Source organism: Archocentrus centrarchus, chromosome 21 (assembly GCF_007364275.1).
Source record: "Archocentrus centrarchus isolate MPI-CPG fArcCen1 chromosome 21, fArcCen1, whole genome shotgun sequence".
Classification (NCBI taxonomy): domain Eukaryota; kingdom Metazoa; phylum Chordata; class Actinopteri; order Cichliformes; family Cichlidae; genus Archocentrus; species Archocentrus centrarchus.
Window position 1 is genome coordinate 17771175 of NC_044366.1, and position 19879 is coordinate 17791053.

A 19879-nucleotide genomic window follows, 5' to 3' on the forward strand; every position below is an offset into this window, starting at 1 on the left:
AGACTCTGCCTGAGCCTGATCCCGAATTCCTGTCCACAGTGAAAGTGGATAATGGGATTAGGAGCTTGTAGGGCGAGAACTGGGCTCGCCTGGTTTAGTCTCTCATGCCACAGATCAGCAAACAATGACTCCAGATAAGAATAAAGACATAGAGAACTTAAAAGTAGCTGCCGTAGGTGGAATAGTGTGATTTACTTCAAAGCAGGAACGAGTGAGACGCTAGAGGTCTCAAGTCTTTCTCTAAGGGACATGATGACGAGGATTGACTTTATAGGGACCACATACCGAGCATATTTCTTTGCTGCTGCATTTACACTATATTCAGAATACAGAATTAATTTTAAAAGTAGAGAAGGAAAAAGCTCCTAACCTGAAGCTTGAATATCTATTTATTATTCTTATGATTGTACATTTATCGTAATAGAATATAGATACATCTTACAAGTGCATTTTTAAAATTATTATCACATTTGAAGGATTTAAAAGTAACCAGAAGTGTTTGAATGCATTTTCATAAGCTTGAAGCCTATTTTAAAAGAAAAACAAAAGCTGTTTGCGTGTATGTCTTTCATTATTTTCTGACCTCCTGTCTCTGTAGCATTAAAACACAATGCAAACCGACTAGTCCACGCTTAGAGATTACTTATTACTGCTGCTTAACCTTGTTTCATCATAAGCTGTTTAGAATGAGGAGCCAAAGAAGGGAAATTACATATGGCCCACAAATCTGACCTGACACTTGGTTAAATGCTTTTTAATATTGTTTTTAAACTGGGAAAACTTTCAGCTGCATGTTACAAAAATAGCATGGACAATTGAAAATCTTATGATAATAATACAGGATTGGTTAGGTTAGCATAGCCTGTGTTAGGGCTTTTACAATATCAGATGTTCACGATGTGATTTTGCTGAGGCAAAATTATAACAGTGCATTAAAATTTTGACAGTAATGTTGTGGTTTGTAAAGAAATGGGAAAAATAAAAGAACAGTCAAATTCACTTTTAATTTTATTTATGTTTTTTTCCCTTCTTTTTTGGCAAGTTAATAACTCTAGAAACACAAGTACTGAATGAATTTTTAACCATAGCTGTACAAACGCATACAGAAAAGTTAACGCAATCCAACATGATTGCCGATTAGCCACACACTGTGACAGTAGCTTGCTATTTGGTGGCAACCAGTGTTAGAGTGCAGTATTGCCAGTATTGGTTACTTATACTAGTATATGCCTGTTCTGCAGTATTGTTTGGTCAGTTTGTGCTGCTGGCAAATGTTTATACTGAATCACACTGAGAAAAGTAAAGAAAAACAAACTAAAATGGGGGGTAGCTGTTTATATAAGTTAATAGAAGATAAATGTGGGCCTTATTGTATCTTCACAAAATATATTTACATCTACATATGATTAAGAGACCAGGTCAACCCTGCATTGTCTAAAAAATGTGTACTACTGTCCTCATCAGCCACACACTGTCCACCCTCTTTAAGTGTATAAAGAAAAATGGGTATGCAGGGTTTTGTTTAATCAAATATACATCCACGTGGTAAAACAGGATTTCATATGATTTTGAAATTATTTTGATTATGGTTACATATTTATATGACCTATCGTTTACCTAAATTTAAGATGGGTGGCACAGTGGCGTGGCACTGCTGCCTCACAGCTAGAAGAACAGCTAGAAGGTCTGGGTTCGAATCCACCTTGGCCTGGGCCTTTCTGTGTGGAGTTTGCATGTTCTCCCCGTGTCTGCGTGGGTTTCCTCTGGGTTCTCCAGTTTCCCCCCACAGTCCAAAGACATGCAGTTACTGGGGTTAGGTTAATTGGTGATTCTAAATTGCCCATAGTTGTGAATGTGAGTGTGAATGGTTGTCTGTCTCTGTGTTAGCCCTGCGACAGGCTGGTGACCTGTACAGGGTGTACCCTGCCTCTCGCCCTATGACAGCTGTGATAGGCTCCAGACCCCCGTGACCTTGAACAGGATAAGCAGAAGAGAATGGATGGATGGATGGATGGATGTAAGTTAGATTTCCATGCTGACTTAAGCAATTATTTTTGGTTGTTGCCTCGCTGACTGATAGGTGGAGGGAGGTTATGTTTTCATTCCTGTTTGTTCGTTTGTTTGTCTTTTAGTAATATAACTCAAAATGTTTTGAACCAAAATTCATGAAACTTTGTGGAAATATTCCATAGATGCCCAAGAACATATGATTGCATTTTCAAGGTCAAACGGTCAAGGTCACCAAAAATTTGAAAAATCCGTAATTCAAGAAGTTTTTAACCAAAATTGAAACTTTGTGGAAATATTCCTTAGGGGAATATTTTAAAAATTCCTATCTCGTCATTGGCGAACATTTCCAATTCATATTTCAGTAAATTTTTCATCCATCGTGATGACGTCTGGTATTCAGGTATAAACAATTACTAATGTCTCTTCTTGGGAACTGATGACATCCATGCTGTCTTGAACAATCATTTTTGGTAGTTATGCTTTAAGATTTGTGATGTAAATTTCCTTTAGATTTCATAGAAATGTCAAAATGCCCACTCTGTGTTGCGCATATGCACATACAAAGCAGTAGGCACTCATAGGCACAGGTCTATTTTACTCTCTTTCTCACACTCTGTGGTGTCCCCTGAGGTAGCTAGCTGGAGGTGTGTCGACTTCTGTCTACGGGGGCTCTTTGGAGAGTGATAGGGCAAAACACGGATAAAGTGCAATCACATCCTGTGATAATAGAAGTTGTGTCCCCTGGGAGAGCTTAAAGGGCCTTGTGAAAACACTGGAAGTGAGTGGGTCTTACATTCAGCCAGTCACACTACTCTTTCTCATTTAGTGGTCACTTTACAGCCTTAAGAGGCATTATCATGTCCTTGACTTCATACAGGCACGAGCGGATCAATACTCGTAAAACCCTCATAATAGAGAGCTGTCCTGATGATGATCTGGTAAACCTGGAGTTCTTAGATGAGGTAAGATTTTATGTGTTTATCTCATCATGCATTGATCAGCCCAAGCTGCAAAGTTGTTGATTTTAGTATTTGTATGTGTGTGTGTGTATGTGTGTGTGTTTTCTTTTCTCCAGGAGACAATAATCAGCCATCTCCACAAGAGGTATGATGAGCTGCAGGTGTACACTTACGTCGGTGACATCCTCATCGCTCTGAATCCTTTCCAGAATCTCAGCATCTACTCTCCCCAGGTTGGTAACACATCAGTCACACATGTTTTTTTCAAACACAGTGGAAATGATGAATGGATGACAGTCGTGATACTGGTTCTGCTTTAGTGGATACTGTATTTGTAGGGCTAGTTGTTGCTGTTATCATTATTTTTCATTTGCAAAGAATTGTTAGATTAATCAGTGCAACAATCTGGAACAAAATCTGATTTTAAAAATTAATTTTCAGCTCAATCAGTTTTAATTAGCTGTTTTTGTTCTTTTAAATGACTGAGCATCTCTAACGTATAGTCAGGCAGTATACAAGTAATTTTGCTCAAATTTTCTCTTCACTGGATCTCAAAGATCTTACATGATACTGCAGACCGTTATCCTTGCCAAACTGGAGAAATGTTCTCTTCCTATAGAACACAAGAAACTGTGAATTTGAGGCATGTACAAATTGGTTGTTAATTTATTCAAACTGATCTTTTTTTTTTTCTTAATTCTTTATGAATGCTTGTGTGTCCTCTTAGTTCTCTAAGCTGTACCACGGCGTAAAGCGAGCTGACAACCCTCCACACATCTTTGCTACTGCAGATGCAGCCTACCAAGGCATGGTGACATTCTGCAAAGACCAGGTATCCTGCAGAAAAGTCATTTGATAGGTGGAAACATTGTAACCTGTAATCCTAAAACTGATTTTCTTCCACTTATCTGGGGCCGGGTCACGGGGGCAGCAGCCTATGCAGAGAAGCCCAGGCTTCCCTCTCCCCAGCCACCTCCACCAGCTCATCCAGAGGGACCTCACGGCGTTCCCAGGCTAGCCGAGAGATATAATCTCTCCAGCGTGTCCTGGGTCTACCCCAGGGCCTCCTCTTGGTAGGACATGCCTGGAACATCTCACCCAAGGGGGGGCCCAGGAGGCATCCTAGTCAGATGCCCAAGCCACCTCAACTGGCTCCTCTCAATGTGGAGGAGCAGTGGCTCTACTCTGAGCCCCTCCCGAATGGCTGCACTCCTCACCCTATCTCTAAGGGAGAGGCCAGCCACCTTTCGGAGGAAGCTCACTTCTGCCGCTTGTATTAGCAATATTATTCTTTTGGTCACTACCCAAAGCTCATGACCATAGGGTCAGGGTAGGAACATCACTGCAGACACATCACTGCAGACGCATCACTGCAGAAGCAGCCCCTTCTCCCGTCACTCGTGAACAAGACCAAAACAAAACTTCGTCACCTGGGGCAGGAACTCGTTCCTGTGCTGGAGAGGGCACTCCACCCTTTTCCAGCCGAGGACCATGGCCTCAGACTTAGAGGTGCTGATTCTCATGCCAGCTGCTTCACACTCAGCTGTGAACCATTCCACTGCGAGCTGGAGGCCACCACCTGATGAAGTCAACAGGACCGCATCATCCGCAAAGAGCAGAGACAAGATTCTGAGGCCACCCAGGCAGAAGCCTTCCGCCACTTGGCTACGCCTAGAAATTCTGTCCATATAAATTATGAACAGAATTGGTGACAAAGGGCAGCCCTGACGGAGGCCAACACCCACAGGAAACGAGTCAGGATTTATTGCTGGCTATACAGACCAAGCTCTCGCTGTGGTTGTACAGGGATAGAATGGCCTGCAACAAAGAGCTAGACACCCCCCTTATCCTGCAGGACCTCCCACAGGATACCCTGAGGGATGTGGTCGAATGCCTTCTCTAAGTCCACAAAGCACATGTAGACTGGATGGGCAAACTCCCACGCGCAGTTGAATATCCTCGAGAGGATAAAGAGCTAGTCCAGCGTTCCACAGCCAGGATGAAAACCACACTGTTCCTCTTGGATCTGGGATTCAACTAACGGACGGACCCTCCTTTCCAGCACCCTGGCATAGACCTTACTGGGGAGGCTGAGGAGTGTGATCCCCTGATAGTTGGAGCACACCCTCCGTCTCTCTTCTTAAAGATGGGGACCACCACCCCGGTCTGTCAATCCAGTGGCACCACCCCAGATCTTGACGCGATGCTGCAGAGGCATGTCAACCAAGACAGCCCTACAACATCCAGAGCCTTTAGGAACTCAGGGTGAATCTCATCCACCCCAGGGGCCCTGCCACCAAGGAGTTGTTTAACCACCTCAGTGACCTCACCCCCAGTGATGGGCGAGTCACCCCCCTGTCCCCAGACTCTGCTTCTGCTACAGAAGACGTGTCAGTGGGATTAAGGAGTATTCCTTCCACCGCCTGACTATAGCCTCAGTTGAAGTCAGCAGCATCCCACCTGCACTATAAACCATGTGAGTGGAGCACCACTTTCCCCTCCTGAATTGCCTGACGGTTTGCCGGAATTGCTTCGATGCTGTCTGAAAGTCTTTTTCCATGGCCTCACCGAACTCCTCCCACACCTGAGTTTTTGCTTCGGCCACCACCCGAGCCACGTTCCACTTGGCCTGCCGGTACCCATCAGCTGTCTCCCACAGGATAACCAAGCCCAATAATACTCCTTCATCAGCTTGATATCTCCCTTCACCTCCAGTGACCACCATCTGGTTGGGGGGTTACCACCAAGACAGGCACCAACCACCTTGCAGCCACAGCTCTGAGCAGCAGCCTCAACAATGTAGGTGTGGAACGTGGTCCATTCAGACTCAATGTGCTCAACCTCCCTTGGAATGTTGTTGAAGTCCTGCCGGAGGTGGGAGTTGACGATCTTATGGACTGGGGCTTCTGCCAGGCATTCCCAGAACACCCTCACAACATGTTTAGGTGTGCCAGGTCTGTCCAGCATCTTCCCCCATCACCTGATCCAGCTCACCACCAGGTGGTGATCAGTTGACAGCTCAGCTCCTCTCTTCACCCGAGTGTCCAGAACATACGTACGCAGATCTGATGATATGATTACAAAATCGATCATCGACCTGCGACCTAGGGTGTCCTGGTGTCACGTGCACTCATGGACATCCTTATGTTCGAACATGGTGTTCGTTATGGACAAACTGTGGTTTGCACTGAAGTCCAATAACTATAAATGATAATGAAAATTATTTTAAGCCAACTACTGTAGGCTTTAAAAATGCTGGAGCGGAATCTGTCTTTTAATTACATTCAGTCATTTTCGCGTTGATTTGGAAACTTTTGGACAAAAGCAAAGGAGCAAGGAAATGTTGGTGAATAATGATGATGTCAGTGATCCCTACTTGATGAACTGTTCTCCTTTTTTTTTTTTTTTAATTTAGTGTATCATCATCAGTGGAGAAAGTGGTGCTGGGAAAACAGAAAGTGCTCATTTAATTGTTCAACATCTTACCTTCCTGGGAAAGGTATAGTAGCTCTTGGTCATTTTTTCCCCCTCATCATTCCTAACTTGTTAATACCAGACCTACTATATAAATTCTAAACTATCTTCGAAATCTACCAGAGTTGATGAAAGAAAAATTTTGTTGCTCTCAGGCAAACAATCGTACACTCCGTGAGAAGATCTTGCAGGTCAACCCCCTTGTGGAAGCTTTCGGAAATGCCTGCACGGCAATCAATGACAACTCCAGCCGCTTCGGCAAGTACCTGGAGATGAAGTTCACACCAACAGGAGCGGTTATTGGAGCCAAGATGTCCGAATACCTGCTGGAGAAGTCAAGGGTCATCAAACAGGCCCTGTAAGTGGCCACCCTTGGTTTGTTTTACTGGAGTTGCATTTGTGTCGTTCATCTCACTTCTGCTTGTTTTTCCTTCAGAGGGGAGAAAAATTTCCACATATTTTATTACATATATGCCGGGCTTTACCACCGTGATGAGCTGAAGACTTACAGGCTGCCGGATGGGACACCGCCCAGGTTTGTGCTGCAGTCTGACGCGTTTCAAATAATCCCATCATTTCTCTCTTCACATCATGGAAACTCATTTGACAGTCATAACATGAATCTGCAGGTACATTGACAGTCAGCACTGCAAAGTGATGCAAGACATTGTCTCAAGGAAACAATATAAAGAGCAGTTTGATGCAATTCAGGAGTGCTTCCGAAATATCGGCTTTACGGAAGAGGTACTAACACTCAAGCAATCAGATATCCAGCATTTCGCCACAGATCCACTGAGTGATGTAATAACTATATTTTTCATATCTTGTTTATAGGAGGTCAACTCTGTTTACAAAATTCTCTCAGCAATTTTGAATACCGGAAATATTGAATTTGCCTCCATCACATCCCAGCATCAGACCGATAAGAGTGAAGTGCCTAACTCAGAGGCCTTAGAGAATGGTGAGATATTAGACAATGTGGGTTGTAAGCATATACTGTAAATAAAAGATGGCCATGGGCTATGGACATTGGTTAGTCCTGTTAAGAAGCTTCGACCTGATTTTTTTTTTTTTTTTTTTTTTTTCTGCCGCAACCATCTCAGCAAGTTTAAATCAGACACTGAAGACTGCAGATCAGACACATTCAGGACTAACGACCTCTGACAAGTCATTAGCCAATTATCATACCCGGTTAAACCACTTTGCTAATTCCAATGAGCAATATAATTTACAAAATGAGCAACCTGTTGTATTCAGTATGGCTTGAAATTTGTGACTGAAAACATAAACTCATCAGGACTTTCCCATAGATTTTTATGCAACCTGAAGTGTCTTTGCAATGACAGGAGTTAATGATTTCTTTGAACTGTTCTTTTTCCAGGGTGTAATGATTATACCACATAAATCTTTAATTACTTTAAAAACAAGAATTGGGTGCACAAGTTTGAATTTATGTTGGATATTCTCTAATCCACACAGGGTCAAAAATATGCATACAGGCTCAAATATATACATACACTCCCACTAATATTTGGTTAAAGGTCCAACCAGACACTTTTGATAGCCATCAACATTCTGGAATTCTGGCTGGATATTTGATCACTCTTCTTGGTAGAGTTCATTTAAATTGGTCGGTTTCCTGGCACAACCCCAGCTTTTAAGCGTAGCCCACAAAATTTCAATAGGGTTGAGGTCATGGCTTTGGGAAGGCCATTCCAGAAGCTTAATGTTAGCCTGCTTTATCCATTCCAAAACCAGTTGTTTTTTTTTTTTTTGTTAATTATTTTTTCAACCATCTAGCTGTTGATTTGAGGTGACATTGAAGAATTTGGAGGTAGTCCTCCTTCCTCATTATTCTATCCACTTTGTAGAATATACTAGTACCACTGTCAGCAAAACAGCCCAGAGCATGATGCTAACATCACCATGCACGACAGTTGCTACAGTGTTTGAAAGCCTCTGTAATCACTTCAAGGACATGGGAGCACACACCAGGCATTTTGGGGAGGCAGTAACCGCTTTGATTGACATGCTGGTTTTATAACATGGGGGTATGCAACAATGTGACAACTGCTACTAGAAGAATTTTTCTCGGGATGAAAATATATAATTACAGCGTAATAATAGTTATTCCTGAAACTAGAAAAACTCACGTTCATGGACTACCTTGATGGCTGTGTAACAGTTAAGTGGATAATCCTGGTCCAGGACTGCTGAGGAGCTCTTGAAGAAAACAAAAATGCCTGGTTTGGGGCCAGGGGCCATTATAAAGGGGGTGGGAGGACCCTGTGTCCCTGAAGTGGTTGGTCTGTTTTGGACAGGCATGGCGGTAGTGGAGCTTCTGTGACTGGTCAAGTCAGAGGTTTGAAAGAGACCTACCAGCTGTAGTCATGATCACTAACAAGAAGTTAATAGGCCTTGGCCTTTTCAAATTAAAAGAATCGTCAACACTACTTATTAAAATGACTGAATTTATCATTCTACTTTTTTTTTTTTTTTTTTGAGAAATACTTATTCTTCTATTTTGGTGTTCTGTTTCCTAGCTCTTTATTGTTTGAGCTAATCTTTCCACATACCCCGTAAGTATGCTCTGGGGAACTTGTTCTTCTGTTTGAGATTCATTGGTCTGGTTGGATGATTTTAAAGTCCTGAGTTTTGTGCTAAGAAGGACACTGTCAAAGGAGACTTTAACATGCATGACAAAATAAAAAAGTGATCATATTTTATTTTACAAAGAAAAACATTTCAACTTGCATATAAATAATTAGAGTATAGCCATTTTTGAATTTATTTTTATGCATATGATAAGATGAAATAAGCTCTTAATTGTGAAAGTGACTGACTGTTTGGCCTTTTTCTCAGCTGCATCTCTCCTCAGCATTGGGCCTGAGGAGCTCCAGGAAGCACTTACCTCTCAATGTGTGGTCACAAGGGGTGAGACCATCATCCGCACCAACACTGTGGACAAAGCTGCCGATGTTCGAGATGCCATGTCCAAGGCCTTGTACGGACGCCTGTTCAGCTGGATAGTGAATCGCATCAACTCACTCCTGCAGCCTGACATGAATGTCTGGTGAGTGTGTGTGCTAGAGATGAGCATTTGTGTGCATGTCCACTGTTTCTCTCTTTTTCAATTGTTTTGTTTCTGCAAAGCTCTGATGACCTTTATGGAAGTCTGCAGAGGTAGATGCAAACATGAAGAGGAGAATATCAATGGGCAAGCCCAAGACAAGCAAAAGGAGAGCAAAAAAAGTTTTAATAAATTTTTGATACAGAGTTGCGTGCAGAGAAAATAATGTTCAGATGATTAAAAAGACTTCAGAGAGACTGCAAAGAGGCTTTTCATTGATCCAAAAGAATTCCTTCATAAATATGAGCGTTGACTGTCAAGGAGTCGTCTCTTAGAGATGAAGCCAGAGTTCCCGTCTGCATTCCAGTCATCTTTGCCGTTTCCTTATTGCCATTAATAACCTGGTAGCACTGGCTAAAGGTGACCTCTACATACTGTGGGTAATGACTGATCATGAAAGTAGCAGCTCCAAGCACTGAATATAAAATGCAGGATCATAAGTCTCTATGCTGTGTTGCAGGAGTGAGTATTGTTAGTGCAGACACTGAAAATGACTGGAGGTTAAATCAATAGAGACTGAAATAAAAACCATTTAAGAAGCTCTGACTTTTTCAAAGCTGATGTTTATGATTTCTCATCAGACTAAGCCATCCAGACCAGACTCTGTATTTGGGTTGAACTTGGATTATCATTAAAGTTTTATCAATTAATATGGCTGCTGGGGATTTGCTTGTTCCATCGCATAGAAGAATAAGTTTGTTTGTCCCCCTTTTTTCCTTTGAAGTGCTGTAGAGAGCGGCATGAATGTGGGAATCCTGGACATCTTCGGATTTGAAAACTTCAAGAAGAACTCGTTTGAACAATTGTGCATCAACATCGCAAATGAGCAGATTCAGTTTTATTTCAACCAGCACATATTTGCTCTTGAACAGGTGAGCTCTTTGTGCATAAATAGGTTTTAAATGATCTACGCCGATGCACAAAGTAGAAGATACCGCTGTAATGTGTTCGGGGTGAAAGAATCTGACAAAAAAAAAAAAAAAGTAAAACCCATAAAATATGCTGAGAAAATTCCATTTAAAACACTATTATGGAAATTAGTCACTTAAATACATTTGCTGTTTACACAGTCATCACTGCAGAAATGCTCTCAACATTAATTTTGCTTATAGTCGGGCTGTGATAAGTAACCCCAAATTACTCTCTTAATTGATTTAATGAAGCTGTTTACCCCAAAGTGTGAAGAGCCATTTTTCCTCGATGGAGATAAATTGACATTAATCAAAAACCTTTTGTTTGAAGCAACTTTGCAACACTCCTTTTAAAGAAAAGAAAAGAACGTAGGTTTAGTGATATAGAGCATTTTCTCATTAGTTAGCTCAGCCCTGCATTATCATCACATACAAAGAAATAACCCCAAAAATACAAACTCTTAGTTATTGAGGCTATACTCCACATGGCATACATACTAATAATAGACTCTGCTCTTTCATTTACATTCACATCTTTAGCTGTCTTCAGGACCAGAACTGTTATTGGAAACTACATTTTTCCCCTGTTCACATTAATTACAGCAGTGATCAGTGAAAATAAGGCCTTTAGCTTGTGGAAAACTTCCTCCCCTGATGTAGGGCTAATGCTCAGTGGATAAGGGATCTTTATTTTGTGTGGATGTTTTCAGTGTTGTTGTACACAGAAACTGATTATTCTGAGTTAATGATTTAAACATGAGGATGGTTTAGATCCATTGGTTCCACTTTATTAGTAAAATATATATTTAAAACAACTTTTTGATCTGAAATTAAATAGATGCAATAATATGATTTGACTCTGGGTTATTTGCACATTGAAATAAATTATGAATAAGTAAGTGGCTCTATTTGTTGGTTTGGAGCTGTTCTGTTTTATGCATTCAGTAAAAGACTCTATTATGCTGTAAACTTCAGCCGTAGACACACACAGGCGGCTGCAACTGTGTGGTTTGCTTGATTAGAAAATCTTTTTTTTTTTTTTTTTTTTAACTACACATGCACATTGCATATTTAGCCCAGATTGTTTAATTGGGTCATTTAGAGAAACCATAACTAGATTATTATTCTGCATTCACTGGTTCTAATTAGATGGAATACCAGAGCGAGGGAGTTGATGCCAGCCTGGTGGAGTACGAGGACAACAGGCCCATTCTGGACACGTTCCTGCAGAAGCCCATGGGTCTGCTCTCCCTGCTGGATGAAGAGAGTCGTTTCCCTCAGGCCACTGATCAGACCCTAGTGGGTAAGATTGGAACTACGCCTACAACATGCTGAGATGTTACACATAAAAATCATAAAAAACTCAGTTACATAAGAGGTCAGAGATTAGTGCATAAAGCATCTTTATATGTCTTGCTTGATTTTTCTTCTACATGTCTTCTTTACAGATAAGTTTGAGGACAATTTGCGCTGCAAATATTTTTGGATACCGAAACGAGTGGAGCTTTGTTTTGGAATTCAGCATTATGCCGGACAGGTATCAGATACCTCTTTGGATGCATGTGTATAATAACCTACTGCCTTGATGACAGGTGTGAGGATCTGTAGATGCACCATTGTTTAGTGCAATACTTCAGGCTTTTGAAAACCTTCAATTATGATTATGCCTTACTTTTTAATTAGAGAAAACCATCTACATATGTTTTACTGAAACAGTATACACAGACTTAGCTTTCATAATGTGATTTAGTTTCAGTTGCCTTCACATTTTTCCTCATAGAACATAATTTTAACCTTATTCATTTATTTCTTATATGAAGAAAATATGAAAGGGGACCCTTTCTTGAGTAAAATGTAATATGAGACATGCTAACATATGAGGGGTAGCACAGTGGTTAGGACTGTAGCCTCATAGCAAGAAGGTTCTGGATTCAAATCTACCACCTGGCTGAGGCTCTCCACAAGGAGTCAACCTGCTCTCCCTGTACCTGCATAGGTTCTCCTGAGGTACTCCAGCTTCCTTCCACAGTCCAAAGCCTAATTGGTGATTCTAAATTGGCTGTAGGTGTGAATGTGAATGGTTTTCTTTTTTCTTTGTGTTATCCCTGTGACAGACTGGAGACCCTGCCTGTCAACCCATGACAGCTGGGATAGGCCTCAGCCTTTTCTCCCCATTTCACTTCTTTAAGAATGGCTTCTTGACAGCCATCCTTCCCTTGGCTACCATTTCTGATGCAGCTTTAGCAAACAGTAGATTTCTTTGGATTTCTTAAGGACATGAGTTTCAGATACTGTTCATCTACTCTAGATATTTTTTGAGACTGTCATTTCTTCTTTTGTCCTCTACTTGTCCAATTTCCTCAGATTTTTTGAGGACACACTGCACACTGTGCTGAGATGTGCCACGTTTTCAGCTAATGGCCCTTTGGGTATCACCTTGTTGGTGCAAAAATACTATTTACCTGTCAAACTGGGTTACTTTGGTATTTTTCATAGATTAAGTCAAAGAAATGGGAACAAATGCTGTGTTTTGTGACAGGCTTCTAGTAACAAATTGTCTACAGATTGAAAAAAAAATTAAACCTATCTGTAGAGACTGGTTCATTCCTTGAGTTAGGTGCATTTTTAATGCTTAAAAAAAAAATATTCCCCTGAAAATTGTCTGGTTCAAGGACTGGACTGAAAATGAGTGAAAAAGCAACCAATGTCCAAAGAAAAACTTTGAAAGACCTTAAAAAAGCCTGAAGAACTGTTGCTCAAGACCACTTTAAAAAAGAAAGTCTGGCTCCTTGGAAGCAAATAATATTTTTATTTTATTTTAGAGAGTTTGATTTTCTGTTGCATGGCACTGAACAGGAGTGGCCCTCCAATCTCATTGTACATCCTGTATAATGACAATAAAGGCATTCTATTCTATTCTAAAATGTAATGAAATGAGGGGTGGCTCAAGACTTTTGCATATTACTGTCATGCCCATTCTATGTTTTTCAAATTAATGGGGAATGAAGAACTTGTAAATTAAAAGCTTAAATGATAAGTCTTGTGATAATGATAAGTTTTACATTCATCTGACGTTACTGGTGTATTTAAACTTACTTCATAGGACAGCAACACCCATAACTTGCCATTTAGGAAAAACACAGGTGTTTCTAAAAACATCTGTATCCCAGTAAGCTTTGACAGTTTAGCAGAGGCAGCATGCCCAACACTAGGAACTGAACCTGCTGCAGCTAAGTGGATTTCAGCCATCAGTATTTTTATTACCTGCACGTGTGCTTTTTCTGTGGTTACATATTAAAAGGAACATCAGTCTTATCTGCAATCTTTCCCCCTTACATAAGGTATTTTTATAAAAAGAACATAGCCTAGTGTTATTTTCATCAGTATCAAAGAGTCGTGAAATTCAGATTGGCTCCTCAAAATGTGAATTGACTGTTTATATGTTCTTGCGTCCTGCTCAACAGGTAATGTACAACGTGAATGGCTTTTTGGAGAAAAACAGAGACACTCTCCCCGCAGACATCGTTGTGGTGTTGAGGACATCAGAGAACAAACTTTTGCAGCAGCTATTTTCCAGTCCCTTAACTAAAACAGGTATGATGTGATGCCATTTAGAAAATTCTCAGTCACTAACCACAGTGGAAATGGAAACTTTCCTTTTGTTAACAATTGCGGGACTGTATTACTCAGTGAATAGTGCTGCTGTCTACTTCTTCCATAAATGTTCAGGTAAGTGGGTTTCTTTAAGACGCGGCTCCCAGGCATCTGCTGGTCCCCCCCCCGCTCTTCATTTCAAGCCTCTGCGTGCCGTGCACGGATAAATCTGCAGTCTCCATTATCTCTTGAGAGGCTCAGCTCTCCGCATGGCGCTCTGTTTTTATTTTCACTAAGCTGTCCCTCTTGGTTTCCCACTGCTGAATGCTATCTACAGATTGTGGGTGCAGTGGGATATTTTTATGATAAGGTTTCTAAATACCCAGGGGATGAAGAAAGAGTATTTAGAGAACACAAAAGCAACTCTTCCCACCTCTTTTCTGTTGGTTAAATGAAGGTAGAGTAATGTGCTTGTCATTAGCCATGGCTGAGGCCTCCTGGTCACTTGACTTAACTGAAATGCTAATAGATGTTTTAAATTTATCAGATTCCCACTTCCTACTTTATTTCAGCTAAGCCACATTATGTGATTCACTTCCTTTTTAGGGACCTGTAAATGCGTGCTTTCACTCCCAGTGGCATTAAAAGGAGCTTCAATTCACAAAAGGCATCTTAGCTGAGACTCCTGTAGAAATCTGTGCAGTGTGTCTGTAAACTTCAATTGCTGGCTGTGTACGAGGGAGCCTTCAGTCACTTCCTTTCCGCAATTAACAGCTTCAGAGGAGCAAACTCTATAAAACCAATTCAGTGAACACTTTATTTCAGCGCACAAAAGCGCTGAATAAAAACTAAGGTGTGTTGTAATGTTTACTGCTGCAGAATTAAAAGCTTCTTTCTTTCTTTTTCTTTTTTTCTTTTTGTTGGTCCTGCCTTTCACACTGGTGGGTCAAGTAAATGTGATGATTTATCTAAAAATATAATTGTTCCTATGTTGTGTATTTTAAACGTTTTCATCCGGAAAGGTTTTACCAAAGCTCACAGTAAGCGCATAGATTCTTTTAGTGACACTTAACTGATTTCTTTGGAGTCAGAGGTCCAATTTTCTTATTGGAGTTTGTGGGACTGCAGATCATCTCTTTAGATAAAAAGCTATGAAACACTGCTCTGGCTTATCATGCTGGAAAAGATGGAGCACTGTTTAAGTGAGATACAGTAACGCATGAGAAAATTATAAATCTATTCTTCAGGGTAAAATTTGTGGGGAGATTTAATTTGCATTTTACTTCACATTATGGATTCTCTGTTATCTGTGAAATTACCATTATCTGGGGCGATCTGATGGAAATCTGTTTTACACCAGGGTGGTTTCAGTGTCTGGGCCGCCCCCTCAGTGTGTCACCACTAGGGGACACCCTCGTAGACCTGCAGCAGCCTGAACACTGAGATGAAAGTAAAATGTTGGATCTGGGATTTTAGACTACCCGCATGCACACGAATGCACTGGATGTTAATGTTTCTGGTGTTGCACATGTCACACTGCAGTGACAATTTTAAGGTATACTTTGTTTAAACTGTAAAACAAGCCACATTTGTGTTACACCTGTTTTTTTGCAGACTGCAGTTTGAGAATGTGATGGCCCGACTGTCGATGCAGTTCATGATTAAAGAGCAGCAGGGAAGTACGAAGGCCTCAGAAAGTAAAAAGTTCCCAGGCAGTGAATGGCGAGGGCACTTGAGCCCTGCAGAATGTGGGTCCTTGAGGCTTGGACATGTGGTGGTGTTTTGTCAGAGGAAATGGGATGTATTTGCATGGACAAATTCCTCAGAGCCAGGGCCTTTCCCAGATCAGGGGGATCACAGTGTTTGAATTGGCAGAGCTCACTAGGGCCTACCAGGGCCTGGGCAGCCCACGGTCATGGTGTGTGTGTGTGTGTGTGTGTGTGTGTGTGTGTGTGTGTGTGTGTGTGTGTGTGTGTGTGTGTGTGTGTGTGTGTGTGTGTGTGTGGCCTCAGGGCTGCCTGGCCCTGCTGATTGTAGCACAGCACATCTGCACAGGCGCAATGCACCCCGAGACTGCCAGTTCTTTGTCAGAGGACAGTGAAAATGGAGTTTGCAGATAGTGGACTGCACAGGCACACACGTGCTGTAGTTTCATTCATCCTTTCAGGTTTTAACAGCTTATACTGTATTCTGAAAAATAGCTGGTACAAACGAGACCTGAGCCGATATAATTTGCTATCATTTTGAATTATTAGTAAGAAAGCCACCATTTGGAAAATTCCTCTCGGCAAAATTTTAGTATATAAAGTCAGATTTACTATTACATGGTGTAATAGGAGGGGAAGATATTTGTACCTAATCTTACCACCGCATTATAAAAGAATTAATCCTCCCTAGTTTGTATGCATTTGCTTTTTGCTTTTTTTGCTTCAAAAAAAAAAATTCTGTGGATTTAATCTGCAGATTTGTCCGTGGTGGAAAACAATGGAACTTGTACTATACTTCAGAACAAATGTGAAATATTTATCCTTTCTCAGTTTTTCCATTTTTATCTTAGTTTGAACTACAATTTAATAAAAATCTGATGCATAGATTGTCCTTTTTGTGGGATTATCTCATGCTTAACTAGTGCCCCTAGTTGCTTTGTGGATTTTAAAGCAAAACATCTGTTTTTAATGGTCAGTTTCACCACACCACATCACACCACAGTCTGATGTCTATTTGTCAGCAGGAAGATTTCTGGCTTTTGCTAATTGCTGCAATTTCTAAAGAAGCCGTAATATACTCCTGCAACATCTTTTTGGTTGTGAGTTCAGCACCATCGTTCACGTCGAACAATTTACATATTGGTTTTACATCTTCACATGAAGCCACAGTTGCAGCTCTCCCATCCTCTGCCATCTCCCTCCGTCTCCCTTCATGTAAGGAGATCCTCCTGTGTGGAAATGACAGGCTTCTCCCAGCGATATGACACATTTGGCTCTTTGTTCTCTGCCTTTTTCATCCCAGTCGGCAGACACCGCAGTCTTTCACTAGACTTCCACATACTCTCGCTAGCAGGAGAGACACTCACCAAGTAATACTTTTGTTCGATTTCTCCCCTAATCGTGGTATTGGGGAATGTTTTGAGTCAGCAGTGGGATTTTTGACGGGCCCCGCACATCAATAGCAAGAAGCCGGCTCTTCTAAGTCACATGGTACAACATCCTTTGATAAATGCAACACTGTGTTGTGTCACTAAAAGCCAATTACACCATGCTTTTTATGATTGATCTGCTTTGACAGTAGTGGATGGCATTTAAATCAACAGCCCCCCGAAGCCATCTCTAGGCATAAACGGTGGTGGTTATAGAGGGTGGGTAGGGTGGCGGGGGGTTATGGGTGCTTTAATCTAATTTGCTTGGTTGCTGAGTTGAGTTTCTAGATCACATGTTTTCAAAAAGAGAGCGGGAGAGCGGCAGAGATATCCAGCAAGCCTCTGCTCACTCAGCTCAGGAAGGCTGCTCTCTCTTACAACTTTGATTGTCCCCCGTGTCGACAGCTCGATCCACAGCTTCTGAAGTACAAGGCGCACACTGGCACTCATAAAAGCGTGTAGGGAGGTGTCATATTGAACGCGGGATTGCTTTCTAATCCCGAGCACATTGACTATTCTTGTCAATAGAACCCCAATACAACTGCCAGCTTGAGCTTTTTTTTTTCCTACAGGATTCTTGCTGGGCTTAATTTTCAAAGTGAACGCACAGATGCCAAGGAAGGTTTTTTTTTTTTTTTTTTTTGCTCTTCCCCCCTTCTCTTTCTACCCCCCACTCCCCACACACACCGCTCTGCCTCTCTCTGTGTTTGTCCTGGAAGTCCATGCCAAGAGCAACATGCGTGAAGCAGAAACGATCAGTGGGACGCTCCTCCACCTGTTTCTCCAATCTGAATGACCTGGGAAATATTCCCCTCACCTGCTCTCTCCCTCCTTTTAAATTATTAACCTCTTATATCTCAACTCCTTTATTCTTTCATTTTATTTTTATCATGAGAACTGTGAGCACAGCAAGAGCTGTCTCCATCTGTAACTTAAAACATGTGTAGCCAATTCTTCAGCTGAATCTACTTTCACAGAACAAATCTTCTTTTTCTTGCTCGCCTCTGTGTTTGAATAATTATTATCCACATCATTAGACAAGTTCCTTACTGTATCTAAATTAGAAAGTCTTCTTTTCAGGCCGGACATCACAGGTGTTCCCTTGGTTTCATGTCTCAGGAGGCAGAAATCTTTGAGGATACTGACTATTAACCAGTGCTCTAATCATCTAGTCAGGACGGGATATGAAACCCGCCAAAAGAATGAATTAATACGACCCGCCAAGGAATACACGAAGAAAGCAGCGAGTGTCCATTTGCGAGGCTTAGGTACAACTGTCATAGTTTCTCTCATCGTAGCGCAGCCCCTTCATCTCCTCTTGATGGTGTCATGGAAGTGAGAGGCGTAAAAGCACAGTGACACTCCACGAGCCCGTTCCACTCGCAGCCGCTAATTCATCATGACAAATGTGCTCAGATGATCTGGCCCAGCAGCACTAATGGGGAGAGGAGAGAGCGCACTTCATTTGCACAAGACCCACTCCAATTAATCCATCCAGCTTTACTCTGGGCTAATTGGAGCAGGGCCCTCCCTGCCTGTGTGCTGGTAATATACCCGACACAGTTTAACAGCCCCTGTTCTCAAAGATCATACTTTTTGTGTGTGTGCGTGTGTGTCTGTGTGTGTAGGTTTTGCCGAAGGGGCCTTTGAGGTTGTAAAATCTGTTCCCGGTATCCTAAACACAAGGCCTTCTCACAAACATGTGTTCATAATGAGCAATTAACTGCTCACATTTCCATCTTATCGTGTTTTACTCTGTCCTTTCTTCTATTTTTCGGTCCCAGTTTGGATCCTATGGTTATTTTTTTCCAAGCATATTTACAAAAAATATATAAAAAGCATATTTTAATGCGACAGAATGTCTTGCTTTTAGTTTGTTGCCTGATACAAAAAAAAAAAAAAGATTTATTAGCAGAATAAACAAGTAGATAAATAAATAAAAATGAGGAGATAACTGTCAAAAACTAAAAGCAACATCAGTACTAGCTTAAAAGACTCTTTTGAAGAGCGCTCACATCATATGTTTTTGGTTGTTTTGACTACAGCAGTGTGTGTGTGTGTGTGTGTGTGTGTGTGTGTGTGTGTGTGTGTGTGTGTGTGTGTGTGTGTGTACATATTTGTGTGTGTGTGTTTTTATGGTATGAACAGCACATTGCTTTGGCTCAACGCAGAACCTTTGGCACCCATAGGACGTTCTTTGTCTAAAGTTAGAAGTCCTCTGCCTGTTAATTAATCCATCCTAAATTGATTTTGATCAGTCCAGCTTTTGATTGAAGCTTCTAATACATGTTTGATAGTGCAGCGTCCTCTGGGAAAAGGCAGGCGCTGAGCTGGTGTTTGTTTCTGGCTCGCTGTCAGATGATGTCCTCAACAACTGATGTGAGTCTTGAAATCATATCGCAGAAACCGAGTACGTATTTGCATTTTAGAAGTTTGTCTGTGTGCGGTAGAAAATCTAGAACAATTGTTGGGCTGTCAGTTTGGCTTTATTAAAAAAAAAAAAAAAGAAAAACTTGCAAAGGTTTTCCTCCTTGCCATACTCGGCTGCTCGGGTAATGCTGCCTCCTGTGTCTGCAGACGTATTTTTCTAAAGGTGTGTGTGGCACATCTGTGCAGCTATTGTTTATTCATGGAGTAAACCCTTTGAAATGTGTTAAGATACTTC

At 41.4% G+C, this 19879-nt stretch overlaps 1 protein-coding gene across 1 annotated transcript in view; it reads left to right on the forward strand.

The window, feature by feature from the left end:
• Positions 1 to 19879, forward strand: part of myo3b (myosin IIIB) — an 81110-nt gene that overhangs the window by 28300 nt on the left and 32931 nt on the right. The window contains exons 12-24 of the mRNA XM_030759018.1: positions 2888 to 2972; positions 3086 to 3202; positions 3697 to 3801; positions 6385 to 6468; positions 6599 to 6801; positions 6880 to 6978; positions 7073 to 7187; positions 7278 to 7404; positions 9306 to 9516; positions 10298 to 10445; positions 11634 to 11787; positions 11933 to 12021; positions 13949 to 14078. Of these exons, the coding sequence (XP_030614878.1) occupies positions 2888 to 2972; positions 3086 to 3202; positions 3697 to 3801; positions 6385 to 6468; positions 6599 to 6801; positions 6880 to 6978; positions 7073 to 7187; positions 7278 to 7404; positions 9306 to 9516; positions 10298 to 10445; positions 11634 to 11787; positions 11933 to 12021; positions 13949 to 14078 (1667 nt within the window). The remainder of the gene's footprint in view (positions 1 to 2887; positions 2973 to 3085; positions 3203 to 3696; positions 3802 to 6384; positions 6469 to 6598; positions 6802 to 6879; positions 6979 to 7072; positions 7188 to 7277; positions 7405 to 9305; positions 9517 to 10297; positions 10446 to 11633; positions 11788 to 11932; positions 12022 to 13948; positions 14079 to 19879) is intronic.